The 25,200-nt window shown below is 35.1% G+C and overlaps 1 protein-coding gene across 5 annotated transcripts in view; it reads right to left on the minus strand.

The window, feature by feature from the left end:
• The window catches only part of RNLS (renalase, FAD dependent amine oxidase), a 242,906-nt gene that overhangs the window by 25,526 nt on the left and 192,180 nt on the right, over window positions 1–25,200 (minus strand). For 4 of the 5 annotated variants that reach the window (XM_036223804.1, XM_036223803.1, XM_036223800.1 and 1 more), the window contains one exon: window positions 7,137–7,315. In XM_036223804.1, coding sequence (XP_036079697.1) covers window positions 7,137–7,315 — 179 coding nt within the window. Of the gene's footprint in view, window positions 1–4,270; window positions 4,328–7,136; window positions 7,316–25,200 lie in introns of all 5 variants that reach the window. The other variant, XM_036223801.1, reaches the window with a different exon arrangement.

Genomic DNA, 25,200 nt, shown 5'->3' on the forward strand with positions numbered 1-25,200 from the left:
AGTATTTCATTGTGGTTTTAATTTGTATTTCCCTAATGCGTAAAGACATTGGACATATTTTTTCATGTGCTTGTTGACCATTTGTATCTCTTCTTTGGAGAAGTGTCTATTCATGTCCTTTGCCCATTTTAAAAATTGGATTATTTGTTTTTTGCTAGGTTTATAGCATAATATTGATCTCTGTTCTAAAGAGACCAAGTAGACTTACCTTTTATGTAATAATGTTAGAATACAGTCTATTTCTCTTAGGGTGTCCATGCACATATAATAAATAACATCCATCATCTGGTTTTGAGTAATAATATTGGGTGCAGATGAATATATGTAACATTTGTCCAGGAAAAATGACACAGACTCCTTTTTAAAGTTTTCTATAAAGTAATGCTGTTCAAAATAATTCTCCCAAACAAGTGTCATACTGACTACATGGCAGGGTAAGTCCCATGAGTACTTGAGAAAATGATTTAATTAAATTTATGTGTGTTAAAACATTTAATGTGGAATTTTGTGAAAAGGGGAAATATCTGCCCCCAAAACTTCAATTAAACTGTGACTGTACATCCCTAATTCAATGATCAGAATGTCTCAACTGATGATCTCACTCATATGTAGCTACCTCATAATAAGCTGAAGCGACTGGTTAATTATGTGCCATTGACAAAGAGGTAGGAGATGACTCAATGGATTGCTTGGGACTGACACCTGTTTGATTTCCTGCTGTTGATGTATTGGGTCTTGCCACATAGTCCGCCGATCCCAAAAGGCCTTTTTTGGCTCTTTATAGGTTACTGTATTTATGGTGTATAGGCAAGAGTGCTTATGGCTATAATTTCATGCCAGGAAATGTTGACTCATGGCATAAATGTGTTAAATTACCAAACACTGGAAAATGGTGTGAGTTAATTTAGGAATGAATGGCAAGAAGCTGAAAAACTTATAAGTTAAAAAAAATCAACTAAGAAGAGTTGCTTGTGTCCACAGATATCCACCACTTTTGTCTCACTTTATTCTGATATTATTAAACAGCTGCTATGGTATGACTCAGTGTGACAACTTCTGGCATTGTATCAGTCCTTCTGAAACATCCCTGTCCAGAACTATCTGCATACATGAAACAGAGAGAAAAGAGGAAAACTCTGAAAAGAGAAGGAAAAAGAAAAAGTGGGACAGTATGTGGTCATGAAGAGAGGTACTCAAAGAGAGAGCAAGGGAAACATAGAGCTAAGCTAGTAAGAAATGACCATGGCAGCATCTTCACCCCATCTCCCTTCCTCCCCCTCTTGCTACCACTATTAAGCAATGCTTATGAGGAACTTGCTTTGTACTAGTGTCTGTAGTAAGTGTCTTCTATTGTGTTCTCACATTTTATTTCAATCATCAACCCTCTAAGGTAGGTGCCATTGTCACCATTGGCAGATGGGGCCCCTAAAGCTTAGGGTTGCTGTCTAGCTTGCTCAAAGGCAAGCAGAGTGCCAAGGTTTGAAGCAAATTCTGTCAGACTCCAAAGTCCAAGATAATAATCATAGCATATATTAAAAACCCTGGGCTTACAAGCACAAACAGGGGAGAAAAGTCATAACACTAGAGGCAGAATGACCAAAAGAGCATGATTTTATTGTGGAAATAAACTAAAGTACATAGTATACCTAATGTATTTTAACTCATAAACACAATTGATTATTGCCTTTCAAGGTACTTATCCTAGAAAGCCATACGTTTAAATCCATAATAAAGCAATGGCCAATTTCTTTTAGAGGTACTAGCTTTAAATTGCTTTTAGATTCAGCTTACCAGCCACATTAAAACAGATAGATATAAACAGCTATATTTCTTTAGTTACATCTATAAAAATTTTAAGAAAAAATTCAAGATTGATTATTTATTAAAAAGATTTAAGTCCAAATGACTTTGTTTCTAAATCATCAAATTCAAATTTCAGATTTAAAGTTGCATAATCTGAATGATGATATGCTGAAGAATGCATGTCAGACTCTCAAAGAGATGCCTGATCTTGTTGAAATAAGGGTGTAGCTTATCAAGGTGACTAACTACTTCAAAAAGGACAATCGTTTGGATTTATAATTTTGGTATATTCTCACAATCAATAAATCACTGTTTCTAGTTCCTACCTATATAAAAGAGAAAAATGAGGAAGATACCATAGAAAATGAACAAGAGAAAGAAAAAATGAAAATATCAACCAACATCTGACCTACCAATGTTGAAATCAGACAAAATTATCTATCAGAAATTATTCTTATGAGAAAAGGCTCTTTTCTGTACATCCTCTACTCTGGCAATGAACACAACCTTCTAAGGAAAATTCTGGCCTTAAGCTGTTGTATATTTCCTCTTTTCTCTTTTATTCCTTCTAACTCCTGGGCAGTACTATGCCAGCTGAGGTAATCAGTGGGAAAAGACCTGAGGAAGCCAAAATGGGAAGTTTGCATTGAGAAAGGCAGACATTTACTTGTCTAAAAAGGATGAAATCAAAAGTAGGGAATGTGAATGGGAGGCTGAAAGAAAGACAGAAAAAGAGATAAGCCCGCATGGCTGATTGTCAGAGAAAATTGTGTGAGGAGTTAAGGGTGTGAAGAGATTTGAGGGAGCTTTCAGAGTGGGCTATATAGGAAATGAGAACAGAAACTTCAAAAATACTGCTGAGGATGATGAATTTTGGATATTCTGTTAAGCTCTATAAAAGCTACTAGTAGAGATTTGAATTACTTTACATTCCTTTTGGTTGGTGAATTGTGTTTCTTTGCAACACAAGACTGGCCCAGATTTACTGAGGTGATAGTAGTATGACATTTACAGTAGGCATTCTTAATGCTGGGTTCACGGGAGGGCTTTAGGTTGCTTATAAATCTTAACTGTATGCCATTTTGTGTTTATATGTACTTGTATATTTTGAAATAATGAGAATCTTCATGTTCATGGCTTTGATCAGATTCATAAAGAATTCACGATCCTTCCTAAAAAAATATGAAGGGACTCCCATTGGGAGAGAGAAGGTAGTCTCAAGACTAAAAACCAAATGAAGAAATATAACTATAGAAGATAACCGTTTTCTAATTCTTTCACAAAAGCTTAATATGCTAGTCCAAGTCCACTAATTTTGCCAAAGATTCCAATGTATTCATTCACTATCTCTTTCTCTTTTTCATCCCCCTCAATTTTTCTCCTGTTCACCTCGGTATTTGAAAATATATTTGGTAAATTTTGAAAAATAAAGTAATCCATGAGTATGGTAAATAAAGTGCAGACAGAGGACACTGCTGGGGAAAATTAGAGCTAAACTCTAAGCATATCAGACATTTACTATCGTTTTTGAGAAAAGCATCACAATAGACCAAGATACAAAGAAAGCACAACAAAAAGTAGTGGTGAGATTATTAGTGTTATCAAACTGATTAAGTGTCTTCTGTCAAGGCACATGGAAATGCATTTTCAGTTATTACTCTTCTGTTGCAAGAATTAATATATCATACTTATTACAGAAACCTTAATTCAATGTATTAAGTTATATTAGGCATCAAGCTATATTAACTTGATAAACATTTAAATTATGGAGGGCAAAGAGCTGCAAAAGGGAGGAACCGAGAACCACGGAAAATCTGCCATTGCTTTGGCTAAGTTTGTTTGAGCCACCTACTCAAGTGTTTTATTCAAACCCCAAATGGGAGGCACAGAGCCATTCCCAAGTCTTTCAAACACGCCTTCTTTCTTCATCTGCCTCTTTCCTCCCTTAAAAGCAGCACCCACAAGAATGCACAGTTTTCTTACCCAAGACAAAACTTCAGTTTAGTGTCTTAGAGAAAGGCCCTCGGCAAATATTAGCCTCCAGGATTCTATGAGCAGAGTACTAGCCATGTTGTAGGCATTCATTACATGCTTATTGAATAAATGAGTAACCAAATGAATAAATAAAAAATCTCACTATTCTGCTGCCTATGTGGTACGTGATATTCAAGGCAACACAGAGCTTGGGAGAGCAACATTAGGGAAACGAGAAACTGACCATACACAAAATACTTCCTTATCTCTTTCAGATAGCAATCACTTCCTTAGAGTGCCTTGAGCTTTTAAGTGCTGATGCTCTCCCCAGAAGGTTTTATGAACGGAGTGGGAGATATTGTCTCAAAAAGAATGATGGGCAGATTATCCTGGATTATCCAGGTAAACCCAATGTAATTACAAGCATCCTTCAAGAAAAAGTAAGGCAGAAGAAAAGGTCAGAGTGACACAATATGAAAAAGACATGACTCACTGTTGCCAGCTCCGAAGATGGAAGAAGGGGCCTCAAGCCGAAGAATGTGGGAAGCTTCTAGAAGATGTAAAAGGCAAGAAAATTGATTTTCTCCTAGAGCCTACAGAAAGAAACATAGTCCTGCCTACACTTTGATTTCAGCCCAGTGACACCCATGTTGAACTGCTGTCTTCCAGAACTGTAAGATAATAAATTTACCTTGTTTTAAGGCACCAAACTTGTGGTAATAAAAAAACGGAGGGTCAGTGAAGAGGTATGAAGGACTTGAGAGGCATATAGAATGGTTTTGTCATTGCTAGACATGGGATTTTAGGAAATTTTGTTTCATGTCTTTGAGGCTTCATTTTCTTGTTGTTATAATGGGTGAAAACTAGCAACCTCTAAGGGTACTTTTGATGTTAAGTGAGATCACATATTTGAACTGCCCAGCTCCAAGCCTGACACACTATGGGTGCTCATCATCACTATCTCCCTTCCTCTTTTTCTTCCTACCCTCCTCAGTCACTGGGTGCTAGGATGCAGTGTAGGAATCACAAAACAAAACAAAAAAACAAAAACGAGAGAGAGAGAGAGAGAGAGAGAGAGAGAGAGAGAGAGAGAGAGAGAGAGAGAAAGAGGAAGAACGATAAAAAGAATGGAGATAAAATGTTAAGTCTGAGGGGGTCTAAGGTGGAGGCTCAACACCACCCACTGCTGCCCAGGATAGGAGACATCGGTTCTGTGGTGTATCTAGGATTTCATAAAACGAGGGTTTGAAGGGCTCTATCACTTGTTTGTCAGAAGAGAGAGAGAAAGAAGAAAAGAAAAAGGGTGGAGTACGAAAAACAGACGATTTGGTGGAGCAGGGCAGGAGGAGGAAGAAAAGAAAGGGAACATAAAGTGGGACCCAGGCTGGAAAAAAGGGTGGGATTTCGCTTGCAAGGGGACTGAAGCTCTAATTAGAAATAAGGGCAACATCAAAATCAGTAGTTTGTTTCTGTTTCTTTTTTTGTTCTTTTTTCTATACCATCCTGCCCTTTAGTTTAAGTACTATTTTAGACCATACCGAAACACAAATATTTATGAAATCATTGATAATGTGTCCTGGGATGGCAAGGAAAGAGGGGTGCATGCATTTATGTAAAATTTCAAAGGTTAATATCACTTTTTATTATCTTTTAAAAGCATTGGAAAAATGTTCTCTTGGGAATAATAACTGAAAACTAACTAGCTAACTGTTATTAAGTCTCTGAACCTGTCATTAATTATTTATTTTTCTAAGGTGATGTGGGAGATTATCTTTATCTATCGATCAATCGATCGATCTCACTATGTGGGTAAGATCTCTGACATTAATGATAATGTTATGTTTTGTAAAATGATGTTCAAGGTACTATGCGAAGTATATGAATAGTGGAAAATGCAAATTTCTAAGGTCAAATGACAACTTATTCTGTTTCAGACTTTGCAACCAATGTAGATTTCATGACTCCAGAGCTGTAAGTGTACTAAAATAGTTTCAAGAGAAAACATCCAAATTGTAATAAAAATCATTGCTAGGATTTGGATGTACTTTGTGTCAAAATATTTTAATTAAATTTTGTGATATTATACAACTTTGAATAGTTCTTTTTGTGGTAAGGTCAAATCTATTTCTGTAACATTAAATTTTAAGAAATAAGTAGATTTTAATTCATCTTTTCAATTTACTAATAAATTATTTTACGGAAGCCACAAGAAAAAACTCACAAACCATTGTTTTTTTTTTCTTAAAGAAATATTTATAAGTTGCAAAGTGAGTTGCTGTGTAATATATTTAGCTTCAAATTATATTAAGAAGATTATTTCTCTGTCTTCTTTTTCAAGTGAACCTAAAATTGAGTTAAATATCATTTAAAGACATTAGCTATTAAGATTTTTCAATGTTTTTAAAAGGAAAAAGTAAAGTCTGCTAAGGTGATCATGACATGTTTAAGTAAATATTTTCCCCAAAGGTTCATTGTATAATTTAACTTGAGAAGATATGGGTAAACACATAGACCAGTTTTAGAAAGTAATTTATGATTTCCCATTTCCTCTGATTTTGGAAAGCACTTTAAAGTATACAATTTTTGCTGAGATTTCTCACAACACCACTTTTTCTGAAGGCTTCACAGCTTAGATAACCAATAATACTGATAAATCGATTCATCAATGGGCTCAGAAATCTTAGGGAAAAATAGACAACTCACTGCTTCATTTCCGTTCTGCCATTTGTTCCACTGTCCCCAAGTGACTTCACTACAGAGTTTACACATCAAAAGACTTTTTCTAGGAATAGTCACAAACTTCTACTGGAATATGCACAGGCTTTCAGAAAAGTCAACATTTACTTAGTTTAAAGAGCTTTAGATCTGAACTAGTACAGTGATCAGGAGGTTTATCTAACCCTGAGAAACAGATCTATGCAGGTATTCATCTCTCTGCCCCAAAGAGCTCTGCTGGCAGCAGTCAAAACCAAAGTGGGAACTTAATAAAAATGAAAATTGTGGTAGCAAAATACACTTACAAGGTTAATTCGACATATTGCAAAAATTTGGGAGGTTATAGTGGTTTCTATATAACCACAGTACTGATTTAGAAAAACCCCAGAGAAACAGCTGCATTTTGATATGTAATCTGCCTTGCTTGCATAAGATACTTAGATTTTCAGGGTGTATAATAAGTCTTGAGATGCTAGAATTTGAACATTGGGGGGAAATTGTATGCATTCTTATTGAGAAATAACAAGATAATAAAACCTGTAGAAGTTTACACTTAAACAGTAGGCAAAAGATGAGAAAAAGTAAGATCAGTGCTGCTTATTTATTAAGAAAATGGTGCTCATACTACTGGATTCTCTGATTACCTGTGAATATCTCCATTTCTGGCATTTGGTAGCAACTGGCCGAGGCAAACCTGGCAAAATGGTTTCCAGCTGCTGGAAGATTAACTTCTGTACATTCTCAATGCTGTGTTCCAAGTATGTAACTCCAAATGGGACAGTGGTGTGAATCACAAGGGAAGGCCCGATTTCTGATGATGCTACTGTAAGAGAAACATAAAGACATATCTTAAATTGGGTAGCATGGAAGGGTCTCTCAGCATTTCAATCCAGGTTTAAGCATCGATCACAATAATCAGACAATAAATGCAGGGAAAACAATTCTAATCTCTGAAACATAAAACTAAGCTATTTCCAAAATTCGAAATCAAGCTTGTCTGAAGAGGAGGAAGAATTCATGATGTAGTTTAGAGAACAAATGTTTAGGTCTTGCTGAAGAGCCAGAAGGAAGGGAAGGAAAAGCACGTAATACATATCACCATGGATATAATTAAATTTATTGGTATGTTCATCTTCTCTCATCCACTAAATGATAAACTCTTGAGGGCAGGAGCCATTTCTTACACATAGCCTATATCCTCCTTAAATTCTAAGGACAAAGTAGATGTTCAAGAAATACTTATTCTTTTTTTGTTGTTGTTAAGTGGATTACAAAACATTTGTCAAAAATAATGCCAGAAAAAAATATTTTACCACTTTGGAAAAAAATCAAGTTTCTCTCTAAAAACAGCCTCACCTCATAACATTTTCCTTTATCTTTTAAACAGCATTAAAAATAAGTCTGCCTCATTTATATAACACGGAGCTACTTTCCATCTTTACCATTACATTTCACAATTGCAAATAATGAGTGTCTGCTTCGTATCTTTCACTCTTTAGTAGACTATAGGAAAGATGAATAAAGTTTGAAGTTGAAAGCAAAGTGACTGAGGCATTGGGATATACACTCTTGGAAGGAATGTTAACGAGAGTTTGACTGTTCTTATTTGTTTATATCTTGCAGAGGAGAAAGTTGGTGGTGGGGGGGGACCATAATAGATATGAAGTAACATAAATATGCATGAAGTGATATAAAAGTTGGTGCTCTCCTCTGTTGAGAAAAGAGAATATTAAAGTCTGAAAGGTACTGACAAGGGTTGGCAAGTCTGATTCTGAAAATTCTTTACTTTGGGATTCTAACGACAGTGATCTACTTGAGGTAGGTATGTACAGGTTTACACAGGATGAAAGGATTGAACATAAGCCACTTACTTGCTATGTGCCCACTTAACTTCTTTATGTTTCAGGGTTTTTATTTTTTTTTCCTTTTGTATTGTTTTATATAAATTCAGAAAGTTAGTACCAACCACATAGGTCTGTGGTGTGGATAAGATAACATAAAGCACATGAAGCACTCAGCAGTTTCTGGCACAGAGTAGGTGCTTCATAAATGGAAGCTATGAGATTAGAAGCAATAAATCAGAAAAAGTTCCCATGGTGTTGCCCAAATGATAGGTGAGAGTTATTTTTTTTGTAAAAGTACTTCATTTTTCCATTGCTTTCTGCTCAGAAAATCCTGGATTATGAATTTTATAGAAAAACACAAGGGAAGTTCATCTCCAAAATGCCGTAAGCATTTTAAAATGAAGTGAGAGCTTCCAAACATTTTTATATGTATGAGCTGAAAGATTTGACTTCAGAATATACGCAGTAAATGCAATGGTGAGAAGATGGTCCACTGCTTTCACCTCGCAGTAGCTGGAAGAACTTCAAAGAGGAAATAAAGAGACCATCTCTTTGAACATTTGGTGTTTAACCTATCAGTGTAGACTTTACAGGTACCACACTGAGGGAAAGACCAAAGAGTGCACAATCTCAAATTCTTTCCCAAATAGCACCAGAGTGAGAAACCTATTGCATATTGCTGCAGGGAGTTATTTATGTTATCAGTTAATAAATTCAGGGAGGCTTTGTTCACAGCAAGGGGGTGTCAATGCCACCCCTCTTCCACGAGGTACCAAATCTTCCCGGAGACAGAGAAAGCTACTGGGTCAGCATTCCGGAGCAGGAGAGTTGGGGTTCTGAGCTGACTTGTCTATGGCAGGCTTCAAAGGAAAATGAATGCTAGCTGCGTGCTGAGAATTGAGAGTTTGCACTGACCCAGCCATTTGTTCTAGGGAGAACTCGTAAAATTACTAAGGGCAGTGATGGTTCCTTGCCAGATTTTTCTCATTTACATTAGCCATCCACTCCAAGGAGAGCAATAAAAAGGGAAATTTAAGACCCAAAATGAAACAGTTCTTGCATAACAATGAGAGAAGAACCTGGCTACTTGTTTTTATTGGAATCAGACAAAACTCTTTGAGAACTTAGATAAAAATTCGAATAGCTGCAACCTAAAACAATAAGTTTTAAGGGAAAGTTCCCCGAATTCCCAGATTAAGGAGTATTTTTAGAAGGTAAAGTTCAAAAATACAAACAGCCAACCAGAGTTTAAACGTGACCACGGTTTGGAAACACAGCATTATAAAAAGCCACAAATATGTTAATAGGATTTAGAGCGTAAATTCAGTATAATCATTATTCCTTGGTCACTGAGAAGGTAATGATGTTATCAATTTTTTTCCCTTTTATTTATTCAGTTTAAGAGCATAACATTTTGCTTTTGGCATTCTAAATATAAAGTTCATAGTAAGTTGACAATTATTTCTGTACATTGGGAGATCAATAGTTTTAGTCAGTAGATAAGTATTTGAACCCTTGCATCCTTAATAGGCTTGTGGTCTTAAGATAACTTAATCTCTCAAGTTTCGCTTTCTTTCATGAATTAAAAGGGAGTCATACAATTTACCTATTCGGCTGTCATGAGGATTAAATGGGTTAGGACACATAAAAACCTTTCTTCAAATACAAAGTTCTACACAAATATAAGGTATTTGTAGATAATACTCTTTTTTTGACCTCTATGCCGTGGTAAGAGCAACTTTAGAAAGGGGTAACAGAGTTGACTCCTCTCAGAGTATTAAGATTGACTATTATATTAACACCCTAGAAACAGTGGCAGAGTATTCTTGGGTATTGGCGCAGAAAATTTCTTGTTTTTGTTTTTTATATTGTGGTAAAATATGCATAACATAAAACTTACCATTTTAACCTATTTTAAGTGTACAGTTCTCTCCCATTAAGTATATTTTCATTGTCCTGCAATCATCACTACCATCCAGAACTTTATCTTCTCAAACTGAAACTTTATACCTATTAAACACTAACTGCTAACTCCTCTTCCCCCAGCCTACCAACAACCATTCTATTTCTGTCCAAAAATTTGACTACTTTAGATACCCCTTTTAGTGGAATCATAAAATATTTGTCCTTTTGTGACTGGCTTATTTCAAATAACGTGACGTCTTCAAGATTCATCTATTCTACAGTATGTGTCAATTTCTTTCCTTTTTAAGGGTACATAATATTCCATTGTATGTATATGCCACATCTTGTTTATGCATTCATCCATGGAAGCAACTTGGGTTATTGTGAATAATGTTACTATAAACATGGGTGTACAAGCATCTTTTTGAGTCTCTGCTTTCATTTCTTTTGGGTGTTATATCCAGAAGTGGAATTGCTGGATCATATGGTAATACTATGTTTAAATTTTTGAGGACTCACCATATCATTTCATTTCACAAAGTGGTGACATCATCTTTCATTCCAATCAGCAAAGCACAATGTCTAATTTCTCCCCATCCTTGCCAACACTTGCTATTTATTTTATTTTTCAAAATAGCCATCCTAATGGGTATGAAGTGGGACAGAACTTTTAGTCTACAATTTGCATGGGAGTCAAGACACTGAAAGTTGATAAGAACAATAACAGCAGCCCTAGAGGTAGCAGCAGCAGCATCGTCTCCGTTAGTAGAACACTGAGATATAGAAGGCCTTTGCATGAAATATAATCAAAAGCTATAGAAGTCACTTGTTCTCTAAACAGAAACTGAAATTTGTTTTGAAATAAGTACTTTAGCTGTCTTAGAGCATGATCATACCAGTCATAATAAACATTAACAGGTTAAACTTGTTTGTATGTGTTATGTGACATTCAGCCAGCCCCAACTGGCGTCCTATGAATGAATGAGTGATTTCTACAACGTCCTGTCCTCAACAGCCCTGCTCAGGTCCTGCAGACTTATGCCTATTGATTCTTTTATGGTGTCAACACATCTCAGATTTGACCTTCCTCTTTTCCTGCTGCCTTCTACTTTTCCAGCACTATTGTCTTTCCCAAAAAATCCTGCCTTCTTATGATGTTCCCAAAGTAGGGCAGTTTCAGTTTTGTCGTTTTGCCTCCAGTGATATTTCAGGCTTAATTTGCTCTAGGACCTACTTGTTCATCTTTTTGGTGGTCCAGGATAGCCACAGAGCTCTCCTCCAACATCATATTTCAAATGAATCTGCCCCTTGCCCCCACCCCTATTAGCCCTCATCACTGTCAGGCTTTCGTATCTGTACACTGTAACAGGCAGTATGAAAGTGTGGATCATTTCAGCCTTGGTTTCTAATGACACATCTTTGCTCTTGGTGATCTTTCCTAATTCTTCCATTGAAGTCCTCCTGAGTTCCAGCCTTCTCTTGTTTCCTTGGCTATAGTCTCCATTTGAGTTGATGACTAAACTTGCTTAAAGACAAATATTGCCACATTGGGTAAAGAAAATAACATCTAGATGTATGCTGCTTATAGTAAAATACATTTTTAAAACAAATCTTAACTCTATCATGTTGAGTCAGAGAATGTGATGTGCTGTGTACGATAATTTAAGATTCGTTAAATAGTTTCATATAGCCAGTTTTCGTAAGTGTTACATGTTTGCTCGAATAAATTTTCTAGATGTTGAACTAACATTTTAATGTTATATTTAATGCTAATATTCTAATCCATTAGAATAATCTTATTGTGTGGTTCTAAATCAACTATATTCTTATGAATTTTCTGTGTGACAAATGAGAGAAGAATATTAAAAAATCTCTTCTGATGATGATAAATTTGCCAAGTTCCCTTTTAGTTTTGAAACTTTTTGCCATATTTGAAACTATGTTACTGGTTTACTTCTATTTTCTGATAACTTTTAACAATATGTTTTGAACATTTTCATTTAGAAAAACTTTTAATCTTAAAGTTTATTTTCTGCTTTTTATTTGTTCTACCTTTCAACATTTCTTCATTCAAAAATTTTTGGCTCCTTTTTGTTTAAACCACTTTTACCCCTTACTGTATTCTTCTCCTTTACTACTTCGGAAGTTCTACAGTTTATTTCTATTTTTAAGGATTATCTATAGATTTAAGCACCCATATTAAAGTAAAAATTAACATCTTTTTCTTTCTCCTACATTATATAAGAACCTTAAAATATTTTAACTCTGATTTTACATGCATTTGTTGTCCAGGATTTACTTCTTTAGATTGCTTAATATTTATCCACAGTTTCCTTTGTGGCTCTCACATCTTCTCTCTGGGGTGATTTCCCTCTTCCCAAAGTATCTTTTTTTGAACTTCCTTAATGAGGTTCTGTTGAAGGCAAACTTTTTCAGTTTTTGTTTTCCTGCATGTGCCTTTATTTCACCTTCATTTGTGAAATACAGTTTTCCTTGGTATACAATAACAGATTGAAAATATTTTCTCTCAGCACTTTAAAGAAATTATTCCAATGTAAGTTAGCTTTTACAGATGCTGTTAGGAAGTCAAGTCTTAATTTGATTGCAAGTTCTTTGCAGGTAATTTTTCTTTTTTATCTGGATGCTTCTATTGTTTTCTCTTTGCCTGTGGTGTTCTGTAGTTTTACTTCCATATCTTGAGGTTTGAGTTTCTTTTTGTTTACTTTCTTTAACTTCGTTGGCTTTTCTGAATCTGAAGACCCATTTTTGTCATTAATTTTGAAAACTGGTCGGCCATTAGTTCTCCCTGTTCTCTCTATTCTGTCTTCAGGAAACTCTAGTTGAAGAAATGGTAGATATTCTCATTCTACCTTCGTCTATCTTGATCTCATTTACCACTTTCCATTTCAGCTTCTCCATGCTAGATTTCATTCATAATTTCTTCTGACTTAGCTTTCTCATCATTCTCCCTACATCAGTGTTTATTCTGATATCTAATTCGTCCTTTGGATTTCAAACTTAAATTATTTTTTTCTTCATTTATAAAAGTTCTATTTTTTAGATCTGCATGATCAATTTCTTCTTAGTCATACTGTCAGTACTCTCTTTCATTTCTTTAAACATATTCAGTATCTCATATTGTATGTTTAGTTGTTCCAAAATCTGCAGTCTTTCTGAGTTTGATTCTGCTTTTTGTTGTTTTGAATGGCTATTGCTCATGACGGTGTGTTTCCTTGTGTTTTGTGATTTTTTTCTTCCTATTGTGAGCCTGAAATTCCTAGGAATTTTATCTGAGAAAAATCTTTGAGACCTAAATTTAAAGTATTCTTTTGGAGATTTACTTTTATTTCTGCTAAAAGTTTTGGGGGCAATACTGCCCATAACTACTTTAACTAGATTTTTAGAATATACTGGCAGAACGAATTCTAGTACCAAATCTGCCTGAGGGTGGATATGTGGTTTGGCATCTCAGGGGAGATATTTTATTTCTTTCTTGTTTTTTTTTCCATTCCAGACAAAGCATCCCCATATTCTTTCTCTGCCAAATACGATATATCTGATAAAGAGAAGGTTTTTTAAAGCCATAAAAGTATACACATCCATGCTAATAAACTTTTCAATCTTAAAGAAACAGGGCAATTTTTTTTCTTGGAAAATAAAAGTTATCAAAAGTAACTCAACATAGAAGACATCAGTATAAACCATGATACATAAAAGAATTTGAAAACAAAATCAATAAGTAAAAAAAAAAAGAGAGAGACTTCAGGACTTGGTTGCTTCACTTGTGATTTAAAAAAAATTGTCAAGCTAGTTTAATGTTAATTGTAGATACACATATCACATTTACACATATAAACACATAAAAAACTCTTTTATTAATAGATATATTTTTCACATTAACTGGTACAATTTAAAAATGTATATTTAAGATATATATTAAAAAATATAAAAGGTATCCTTTTAATATCAATTCATGGGAAAAAAGATTAAAAATAGGTGACTTTCTCAAAATAAGATAGAATATCTTTCTTAAGCTGATAGTTTATGTCATTCTTTACAATGAAATAATATAGATTTTTTCACACTAAAATCAGCATAAACCAAGGAGGCTTAGTAATACCCGTGGTATTTAACTATTGATATTACTGGTTGGTGAATTAAGATAAAAAATAGAAATAAAGTTTATAACTAATAATAAGAAGGAAAATCATATGATTGAAAACAATAGTGAACCAGCATAAAATCCATCAAATTAGTTTAAGATTTTTTTTTATATTAGTTAACAAATCAGAATAGATGTCCCTGGAAAAAAATCCTAAAATATATTAAGTATTTAATACAGGACAACAAATTTAAAGCAATGAAGATCCACCTTTTTATCCCATCCTAGAAATTTGGATATACAAAAAAAGTTAATTTAGAATATTCTCCTCCTACCTCTGACTCAAATTTTAACCATTTCTGAATTCCTAGTTCTGTAACCATATGAGAAATGCACATTCTTAAGCCACACAACAAGCTCAAACTCACTGGGCCACACTTATTCACATGAAAATATTTGAGAGAACTTTTCCATCTGATAAACTTTATTTTTGGCAGTATCTATCAAGGGACAGAAGTGGGGTCTTCAAGTTAGACAGAAGTTGAGTCTGTCAAAAGACAGATATCTAAGGCCAGCTCTAGATTCCATTTCTGACATGGAAGTGAAGGACTAAAGAAACATAAGGAGTCGCTGACACTATAGCTACAGGCCAAGAGCTTCAAGAAATGGGTGTCAATGGTTCTTTAATTACTGATTCAATCAAATGAGCATGTAGGTGTCTAGTGCATTATTGATAACAGGAGAAACTGGACTGAGGCCTTTTAGTAGTATGCATCTTAGTGGGGGAGATGGCACACAGGCAAAACAATTAGAGAACCATTATCTGCTAAACGGTATGGTATTGACAGTGTGTGCGAATAAAGGAATCAGATTCATGTGAACAGAGGAAATGGACAAGGAGTTGAGAGCCACACAGTTTGGGGGTAGTAGCAATCAGCTCTCCTTTCTCCTTCCCCCTGGCAGTAGAAATTAGTGGTAAGTTTCTCACTCCTTACACCTTGTGGAAATGGTTCAACTATCCTTACCCTATAACCATGAAAGTTTTTATTATAATTTAGCTCTTTCATATGGCTCCAGGGTGCAGCAGCAAATGTAATGAAAGGGTAAACCAATCACATCAGTAAATTCAACCAAAAAATCTAACCCTCAAGAATAATAGGGAAAAGGGAAGAAAGACGAGGGGGGAGGGGAAAGGCAGACCAAGATGTAAAGATGATGCTTCTGATGTCTTTCTTCCCTTCCCTTTCTGGCCTCCTTAAGCACAGCCAACCCAAGCAAGCATATAGCCCTCTGCCATTTGACATTCCACCTCCTTGGCAGTGTGTCTGCTGTCCTGTGTTTCTACTGCTGGCACAGAATCAGGAACAAGGCCTCACTATTTAGAGGGATCACCTGCAGGTTTTATTTGCTTCTTAATAATCTCAAACCTATTTCTTACGTATGTATAGATTACGAGGCCAAAATTCATCTACGAGAGCCCAACTCATATCATGGGCAACTGCATTAGTTACAATTTTATCTGTAGCCATGACTTTTGTTGTAGTAAGTATTTATAGTCATTCAACACAATTTTATGGTTTTAACTGAAGAGTAAGATTGTAGAAGTGTGAACTTCTGAAATGACAGCATGAGCCAGACACAGAGAAAAGATGGTTTTACTCATAGTTTTCCCCTTTACTTATTTTGTTTTTATCTTATCATCTTTGAGGAGAAATAGTTGTCTTATTTTCTTCCTTATTATTTCCCTGTTGGTAGGGGACTATATTAATTAATAACAACAATTGCTTTAAATAGCCAATGGAAATCACTGAAGAGGTTTAAATGAACAGTTTCATTTGGGAGACATAACAGTATCTAGACAGAACTGACAAGAGAAGGTAATTGGCCTGTAAAAGATTCAGAAAAAGAAATGGAGAAATTGTATTCTTGTCAGCAACTAGATGTCGAAATTACCCGACAAGCTCTTCCTCCCCTTTTTAAAGGTAAAATATCTATTAAAAAGGAGGAAATGAAAGGGGTAAAATGGTACTCTTTTAAAAGACAGGATATAACTCAAGTTTAAAAGTGTCTTTTTTTTCCCCCTTCTTGTTGAATGTCATACCTAACTGTTCTCAGAAAACTATGATATACCACCTAAGATTTACAGAAAATCCTAGAGTGTTATTTTCCTTTTAAATATATAAGATAAGCTTTATTTAGTATGAATGAATCAAATCCCTTTCTCCATCCTGATTGCACGGTAAAATTTTGAGAGACATCAAATGCGCTCTGGATGGCAAGTCAGAAATTCTGTCTTCCCACTCTCTGACTGAAATTCTTTGGACAAATATATATTTGAAATGCTGTTTAAAAAAATCAAATAGAACTTCTCTGAATCCCTAATATGATTATGCACAGTGTAACTCTTTAAAGGAAAGATAGTATGAAATTATTTTGGGAATTTTAAAACTACTTTTATTTAAATTAGAAAATTATTTTTATAAAGGTTACGCAAACATAGTGCAAGGGTATAAAGTGAAAAATTTAAAAAAGTATTGCTTCTACCTTAGAATGGCTGTCCCACTCCCCAGGGTAATGACTGTGAACAGTTTCCTATGTATCCTTCCACAAATTTTCTACACATGAGCCTATATATACATCTACTTCCCTCTTTAAAATGGAAATACACTCTTACTAAAACCTATTGTTCTTTAAATTACTTTTGGTCATTTAATGTATCGTGAATAGTTTTCTATAAGTTCATGCGGACCTACTTAATTTAATAGTATGGAATTACCATGCTTTATTAGTCAGTCTCCCATAGCTGGATATTTTGTTTTCTCCAGTTTTCTGCTGTAACAAGCAATGCTCGAATGAGCACGTTTATTTATATATCTTTGTTGCAATTATGTGAGATTATCTCTAGGATGAATTCCTAGAAATAAAATTGCTGAATCAAAGAGTAAGCACATTTAAAATTATTCCAGATATAGCTGAATGGTGCTCCAGAATTCCACTTGCTTTGATAGCATGTGAGAACTCTCATTTCTCCATACTCTTACCAACACTGGGTAATTTTTGCTAATCTGCTAATTAAAATGTATCTTCTTTTATTATTAGTTTTTAGTTAATTACACATACAAACCCAATTTGTATATTCTTTTCCAGTGATCTGCCTGTTTGTTGTCCTTTTAGTAACCATAGTTACCTCAGGATTATTGTGCAGATTAAACCCATGTAAAGTGAGAAGTTCAGAGTTTGGCACACAACAAATATTCATCAAGTGTTATTTGGCAAACCTACCTATCAAGGCTGACTCATGCCATTTCAGAGGATTAGAGTTACTAAGGTTTTATTGTGCCATCACTCTTACCTTCCACTTCATTGACGGGAAATGTAAATTTCAGAAAAAAAATGATGCATTATGGAAGGAAAGTGTGTCCTGAAATCATGGGATTTATCATATTGTTATTTTAATTGTTTATTTATGTGTCTGTCTTCCCTCTAGACTGACAGCTACTTGAGCTTATGGATCCTCTTACTTTTACATTTTAATACGTACCTCAGTGCCTGGCACATGGTAAGCAATCAATATTTGTTGAATACTTAAATGAACAGATGAATGAATAAAGCAACTGCCATTGACTTCCTATTATGATGGATGGGGACTTAGCTCTTCCATATCACCCTTCCCCTCAATCTACTACCCCACGCCAACCAATATCACAACAATTTTTCAAAACTCATTAACGAGTGTTTACATTATAATAATGTACAGCAATGCTTCTGAAGAATCAAATAGTCCTAACCATATATCTTGTTCAACCCTTCATTTTTCCTAGAGTTGATAATTACTCCATCTTTTTATTTTTTGATTCTCAATGTACCTCTAACACACTAACATTTTTTTCCAAAATGTTTCAACATCTCTGTCACCAACCTATTGATAATTTTTTGCATAGACTCAAATGCATTGGTTCCAAGTCTCCCCCACCCATACCTTTCTCCCAGAGGACTCCATGTGTCTGTCTGCACCTAGTGGATGTGGATAGGTAGAGTAAGTTTTCTTCCATTTATTGAATAAAAAGAATGGAGTCATCTCTACTGGACAAAACAAGAGCACATTTAAAATCTGAAAGGATTGAATACTCACAGATGAATAATCATAACTGTAGTTCTATATGTGACACTAAGAAATTTTTCCATCATTTTGTTGGAAGTACTAGCTTTAAAAAAACACTAACATGCTTATTAGTTTTCTTCGTTTCTTTTGGTCTTTGACTTGTTTATTCTAGGCCTGTGAATATTAACATATCTGTGTATATATGCATTTTCCATTTACATAAAGGCTAGGAAGGGAAGTTTTAAGTCAATACATATGCATGTTTGCAATTCTTGTTATTCTAGGCTACGTATGTTTGGATTTCTTATGTTTAACAAGACACACAGACATCCTGTAAACAATTCAGTATAAGCTAGCCATTCTGATAGGCATTTAGTTAAATATAAACAATTGTGTAAAACCTCACACGATGAACTGAAAATAAAATGAGCATTCCCCCAAAGTTCATACTTCTAATTTTGGAAGATGTTTCCCCATAGCTCCAGTATAAGTAAATGTATACAGATTCAGGAAATAATCTTACAGTAAACAACTGAAAATTGTTCACAGAAGAGGAGGTTCTGACTTCTTCAGCCAGCTGAGAAAGTAAATAATAGCATTTACTAGTAATCCAAGGTACTTAAATAATAAACAACAGATTGCCTATTTCCGCAATACCTGTGAGTGCTAGATGTTAGAGGCTTTAAGATGTGGTCAAGATGGTGGAAACAAGGTTGGGCTGGGCCACTAGGGATAATTTTCTACTAATCAGAGGGGCATCTCCAAGTCGTGAGTATGGAGTATATGTAAGAATCGAGGTGTTGAGTCAAATCTTCAAAATAGATAAGACTTCATAATAGAAAAGGTGATCAGTGAAAAAAGGCTGACATACGAGGGTAAGGAATAACAAGTGGAATGGGGCCTGCAGGATGGAAAGGAATTACTCTTAGTTCTAGGAAGAAAAAAAAAATACATATTCCCTACACAAATTCATTTCAGTATTTCTTTTTCTACTGGATTGGCTTTGGGTCATGAAGAAACTCAAATCAGTTCACAAATGTTGTAAAGGTCTTCTGCCTGTTAATCTACTTAATATGTTCAAGAAACCCAGTATCTCTTGGAGAAATGACATGGTATAGTAAATGGCCTCTAGGCTAGTTATGAGGATCATGGGAAAACATCATCTGCTCAGCAACCACTAACTAGTTCTTTTATAGCAACAATATCCAAATTCTGTTTTAGGGGATCACCTCTCCTCCGCTTTCAGCCTTGAAAAGGGTGCTCTAGGTTAAACTGATCAGTTAATCCATACCTACTGGTCATAGAGAATGGTTGAGCAATGGGTACATAACTCAAGTCAAGACAATCAGGTCAACGAGATTAAATTAGTGTTAAGCTTTTGGAGAAATGAGTTTTGTTTTGTTTTGTTTTTTGGTGATTTGGCACTGAAATGCTTGGTATTACTGAGTGTCAACATCAAGGAATCCAATCCAGCAGAAGGCGAAGTCGAGAAACTGACAGACGCTAAAGCTTCAAGATGTCGACAGAATCTATCTAGACATGTCCTGAAGTTTACTCCTGGATTTTTCAAAAACAATACTAATAAATCCTCCCCTCTCTTTTTTTTGCTTAAACTATCTGACTTGAGTTTTATCTCATTTCCAACCTAAACTGTCCTAAACATGTAAAATATCTAGTACTGTCTGGCACATGTATGCGTGCCCTATGAATCTCAGTTTCCTTTCTTTCTTCTCTGTTCTTCTTCCACCTGTCTTTACTCTTCATTTATATTGCTAGCACATAAAGATTAGATTTTACCAATTTCTTTAGAAAGCTTGAACACATAATTATGAGAAAATCTTTTGGGCCTAAGCGTCCATGTCTATGAAATAGAGGGGTTAGACAAGGCCACTTTTTAAAGATCCCTTTCAGCTTTAATTTTATACTAATTTACTAAATGGAGGTCCAGGTGGCAGTGACAATTTGAGAAGTAAAGCTCACTCTTTTCCTAACCACTCATGTTGTCACTAGGGCAGAAATTCCTGGTCCTTAAAGAAGAAACTGAAACTAGGAATTCAAAAGACTGTGTGATAGAAACACTTCCCTTCGTCTGAGCTTTCTCAATCCTTGAGATTTTAGGGCCTTAATCTCCATCTCACTTTTAAGCACTATGTTGTTTAGTCTAGTTTTAGCCCTGCTATTACCTAGAACACTTCTTGACATACCACAGATACTTGATTTATGTACTGAATTGGATAAATAGTTCTGTGGAAAATCATATGTAACTAACAATAATTAAGTTAATATACCCAGGATTGAAATTATTTTGCTTTTTTAAAGATTTATTAAAGTTGGATTCAAGTTTATTCTGGAAATAACACTACTTTTGCTTACCCGTATTTCGATATATGTGATCTTGAATGTAAGAGGACGGTAGGCCTCTCAGGATCCCTAATTAATAACTTGGATGATCCTCATGAAGCGTGCTATGAGTGTGAACACCATCTGCCATGTGATCAATGGTAGAACTAGGTTTCCAAGGTTCTTCCATTTCCAGGACTCTCGATGGTGGGCTGGTGGTGGCAGTGGTAGAAGTGGACTGTGAGGGCTGGTGATAGAAGCATGCTTGAGAATTTGGCTAACCCAAATCTGGAAAGGGGGTGAGGGGAGTAATCGGAATTCAAAATAACACATTTAGTATTATAATTTCATCTTTACGGAAAATATTTTAAAAGCCACTGTTACTTTCAATATACAAATGACAGAAAGTACAGGTTGTGAAAAAGAAAAGCCTGGTCTCCAAGTATTAATCAATCTCAGTGTGTTCTAGGGTGCATGGTGGGGCAAGAGGTAAGTCTCCCTGAGGAGTTTTTATTAGGCTCTCCAAAATAGAGATTTTTACTTTTATCAAAGAAGCATGATATAGAGACAAACAAAGCTTGGGCTGTAGTCCAGTTTTTACTTAATTTCTCTAAGCTTTAGTTTACTCATCTATAAAAGTATAGTAATATTTACTACACAGAGTTGTTGTGAGGATAAAATGCAATAAAAGAAGTAAAGGCACTTAGCACAGTGTCTGGCTCCCACTGTTTGGTTTAATAAAGATTATGGGTGTGGAGTTTTAAAAAAGGTTGAACAACATGGGTCTGGTTTTTAATTTCATTCTTTTTTACATTTCAAACTCCTGACAAAAGTTGTTCTAAATTTGGACTATATAAAACTTCCCTTTCCTTCTTATACAGAAATAAGTTGTAAATGAAAAAAAAAAAAGTATTTTGTATTTGTAATTTGAGACATAACTGGCACACACACAAGAGAATAGGCAAGTACACATTCACATAGTAAGAGTGAGGGTGGGAGAAGAGGTTGTGAGGCAGACCTGTGATTCCTCCACACCCAGGCATGCATTGTGCAAATCAGAGCTCACGATTCCTAAGCCTTTCTGCATTACATAGATATTAGATAATGCTTCCCCCCACTTCTCCATTCTCAGGACTTGAGACTTCTTTGATTATTCCAATCACATTTAACTACTAAATTAGAAATTCCAAGTATTTTCAAATAATTTTGACCTTTTTAAAGTAAGCAATTTCTTGAAGTTTTCCATTGTAGCAAACCAAGGAGACAAGATTTCTAAATTCCACAGCAAAGATAAATCCATGCAGATCAACAGAATCCCTGTTACAGAGTGCCTTAGGAAGTTCTTTTCTACCTGGCCAAGAACCCATGTTTGAGTCCATCACTCTCCATCATCCCTCAGGCTTCTACTTTTATTTGAATGTGCGAGAAGCAGATCTGGTTTTGTGAGGCAGACCTCTCCAGAGGAATACATTCAGGCAAGCTATATAAATAAGGAAGATAAACCTCAGGAGACTGATCTCATATTGGAAAATTGCTTCCACTTTCTTTGATGGAGCAGATGTGGCTTCAAAGTTATTACTTACTGTCCCTTTCAAAGAAGGTATATTTTTATATTCCTATAAGTGTAACTCAAGGATTGTTAGAGACCTGTCTAGGATTACCAATCAGATGAAAAGGCAATGTCTCATGGAGAAACCAATACTCCAATTCCACAAACATTCTATTGCATAGACTTCAAAATATATATCCTCAAAAGTCTGCATAAATAAAATAAGGAAAAAAAGAGAATATAAGGTTAAACATTGTTGAAATTTTGCTTATAAAGAATTCTGACTTTTTATCATTATCCTAGATTATATTTTAATATTCCCTGTAGAATGTAAGCACTAGGAGGGCTGTCTTATTCACTTGAAGATCTAGAACAGTGCCTGGCCAATAGTTGGAGTACAATAAATATTCATTGAATATATGACTGAAGAATAACTTGTCTAGACCTAAATAATTTGGGAAGCAAAGAGAACATACATATATTCTGTTCCTTGTAAAGATTATTCCCCTACAGTCAATTTTTGGATTCTAATCCTTTACTTCAAAAAGAAAGGTGCCATAGAATTCTTTTAAAATGACCCAAACTTACAGAGTATATTGAAATATCAAGGCCAGAAGATAAAAATTTTTTAAATGAGCGTTTTGCTCTACTTAACATTGAATCTTTGCAGAAAAATGTCTGGGGAAGACATGAGAGTAAGTCACTAATGATTACTACTAAGTAAGATATTACCATAAAATAAGTAATTAAAATTTAAGAAAAACTTTTTAAATTTGGTAAAATACATAATCTATATTATACCAATCTTCGGGATTTATAGTACTTCCATATAGCCAATTTTGTTTGATGTAACTAAATATATTTGAACTATTTTTTACATGCTCTGGCAAAGATAATTCATGCTCACCAAATATTCTACATGCTCCCTAACAATTCTCAGTATAGTTGGTAGTTAAGCTGGAGCCACGTAACTTGTTTTGGTCAGTGGACTATGAGGGGAAGTAAAGTGTGTCACTAGCCCCAGCTGTCAAAAGCTGTGTGTCTTCTCCATTGCTTTCTTACCTCCACGCTGACCTTCTTGGCTTAGGTTCCACATGGCAGAGCTATAAGAAATAGAGCTGCCCAATCTGAATGCGACTTTGTGTAAAGCACAATGTGTCAACTACAAGTACCTTTGTGGCATTAAGATTTGAGAGTATGCCTATTAATTACCTTGACTTGCACATATACCTTACTTAAAGTAAAGAACTTTTAAAATTATATACCTTGGGGATGAATGGGTTTAAAAGCATCTCATGTTTCAGATCTGAGATCCCCAAATTGTTACCTTTTATTTTCCTCTTTTATGTTTTGATTAGATCTCTTTAATTTAATTTTCACTTAACAAATATTTAATTGAGAAGTTACTGTAAGTTAAGTGCTGTGCCAGGTCCTGGAGATTCAAAGACGAACAAAGTAAATTCAGTCTCTTCATTGATGGTCCTTATAAATTGAAGGTGAAACAGGCATTACATAAATGATCACATAAATCAATATATAGTTACTGAAAATTAAAACATAAGGTGTTATAAAAAAAGTACAAAAGGAAAACCTAATTAAATTAGGAATTCGGAAATGGCCTCTTTGGAAGTACCATTTAAACTGAGACAGACTAGGCAGAGAGAACAGAATAGACAATGGTCCTGAGTGGAAAAAAACCATGGCAGGAATGAGAGGGGTGACTGGAGAGCTGAGGAAGCTAAGAAATGAAGAGTTAGTGAGATTGGCATGGGCTAGATCAGGGTTGGCAAACTAAGGTCCTTGGGCTAAATCAAGCCTGGCACTGTATCGGTAAATAAAGTTTTATTGGAACATGGTCCTGCCCATTCCTTTATATAATACTTATAGCTTATGTTACACTAGTAGAGCTGAGGAACTGCAATAGAGACCATAGGTATGGCTCCTTAAGTCTAAAGTATTCACTACCTGGCCTTTAAGAAAAAAGTTTGTGACCCTTGTATTAGATCTTTCAAAACCTTATAGATCATGATAAGGATTTGAGATTTAATTCTATGTGCCATTAAAGGACTCTGAATGGGAAAGTAGATGTCATGAACAAATACTACGTTTTAAGAAGACCCTTCTGGCTATGTGAAGAATGAACTGAAAATGGGCAGGCGTGGAGAAGCCAGTTAAAATAAGATGGTGCCGTGGTTGTGACAGTGGTGATGAAGATAAGTGAGTTCATTGCTAGTTTGAAAGTGAGATCAGTATGGTTTTGTTACAGGTTGGATACTGGGGTGAAGGAAAGGAAGAAACAAAGGATGATTCCTGATTTTTGGCTTAAGGAGATAGGAGATTAGTGGCTCGGGTTTCAGAAACAGAGAAGATGACTGGAGGAAGAGCATGTTCTGAATTTCAAAAGCAGGCAATCAAGAGCCAGTGCTGAACATATTAAATTTGATTATAATATGTATAGTTATTTTTTAAAAAAGGAATAAAACAACTCAGACAAGCATAGTCTGAATTCTACTTGCCATCCAAGACTAGAATAATCTTTCCTCCATGGTCCTTGCATTAATTCCTTTAAAATTCCATAGATCCTGCTCATTTAATCAAAGGGGCCACATTTGGTGGGACTGCGTATATTTCGGGATTTGTTTGGAAGAAGTTTTTTCTCTGGCTAAGACCGCCCAAGTTTTATGAAAACATCTATTTATCCTGAGACACAAGGAGATTTCAGCCTGTTGTAGTTTTTATTGGCACTGGCAAAAGGAAAAAACGAAAGGTTTTCAATAGTCCTTTAATTGGGCCCTACCCAGGTCCCTAGAGCAGAGGATTTGTCCTAACTCGCACTTGGTGTTCCAGCCCTCACTGGAGTTCTTCC

This window comes from Rousettus aegyptiacus, unplaced genomic scaffold (assembly GCF_014176215.1).
Source record: "Rousettus aegyptiacus isolate mRouAeg1 unplaced genomic scaffold, mRouAeg1.p scaffold_m13_p_6, whole genome shotgun sequence".
Lineage (NCBI taxonomy): Eukaryota > Metazoa > Chordata > Mammalia > Chiroptera > Pteropodidae > Rousettus > Rousettus aegyptiacus.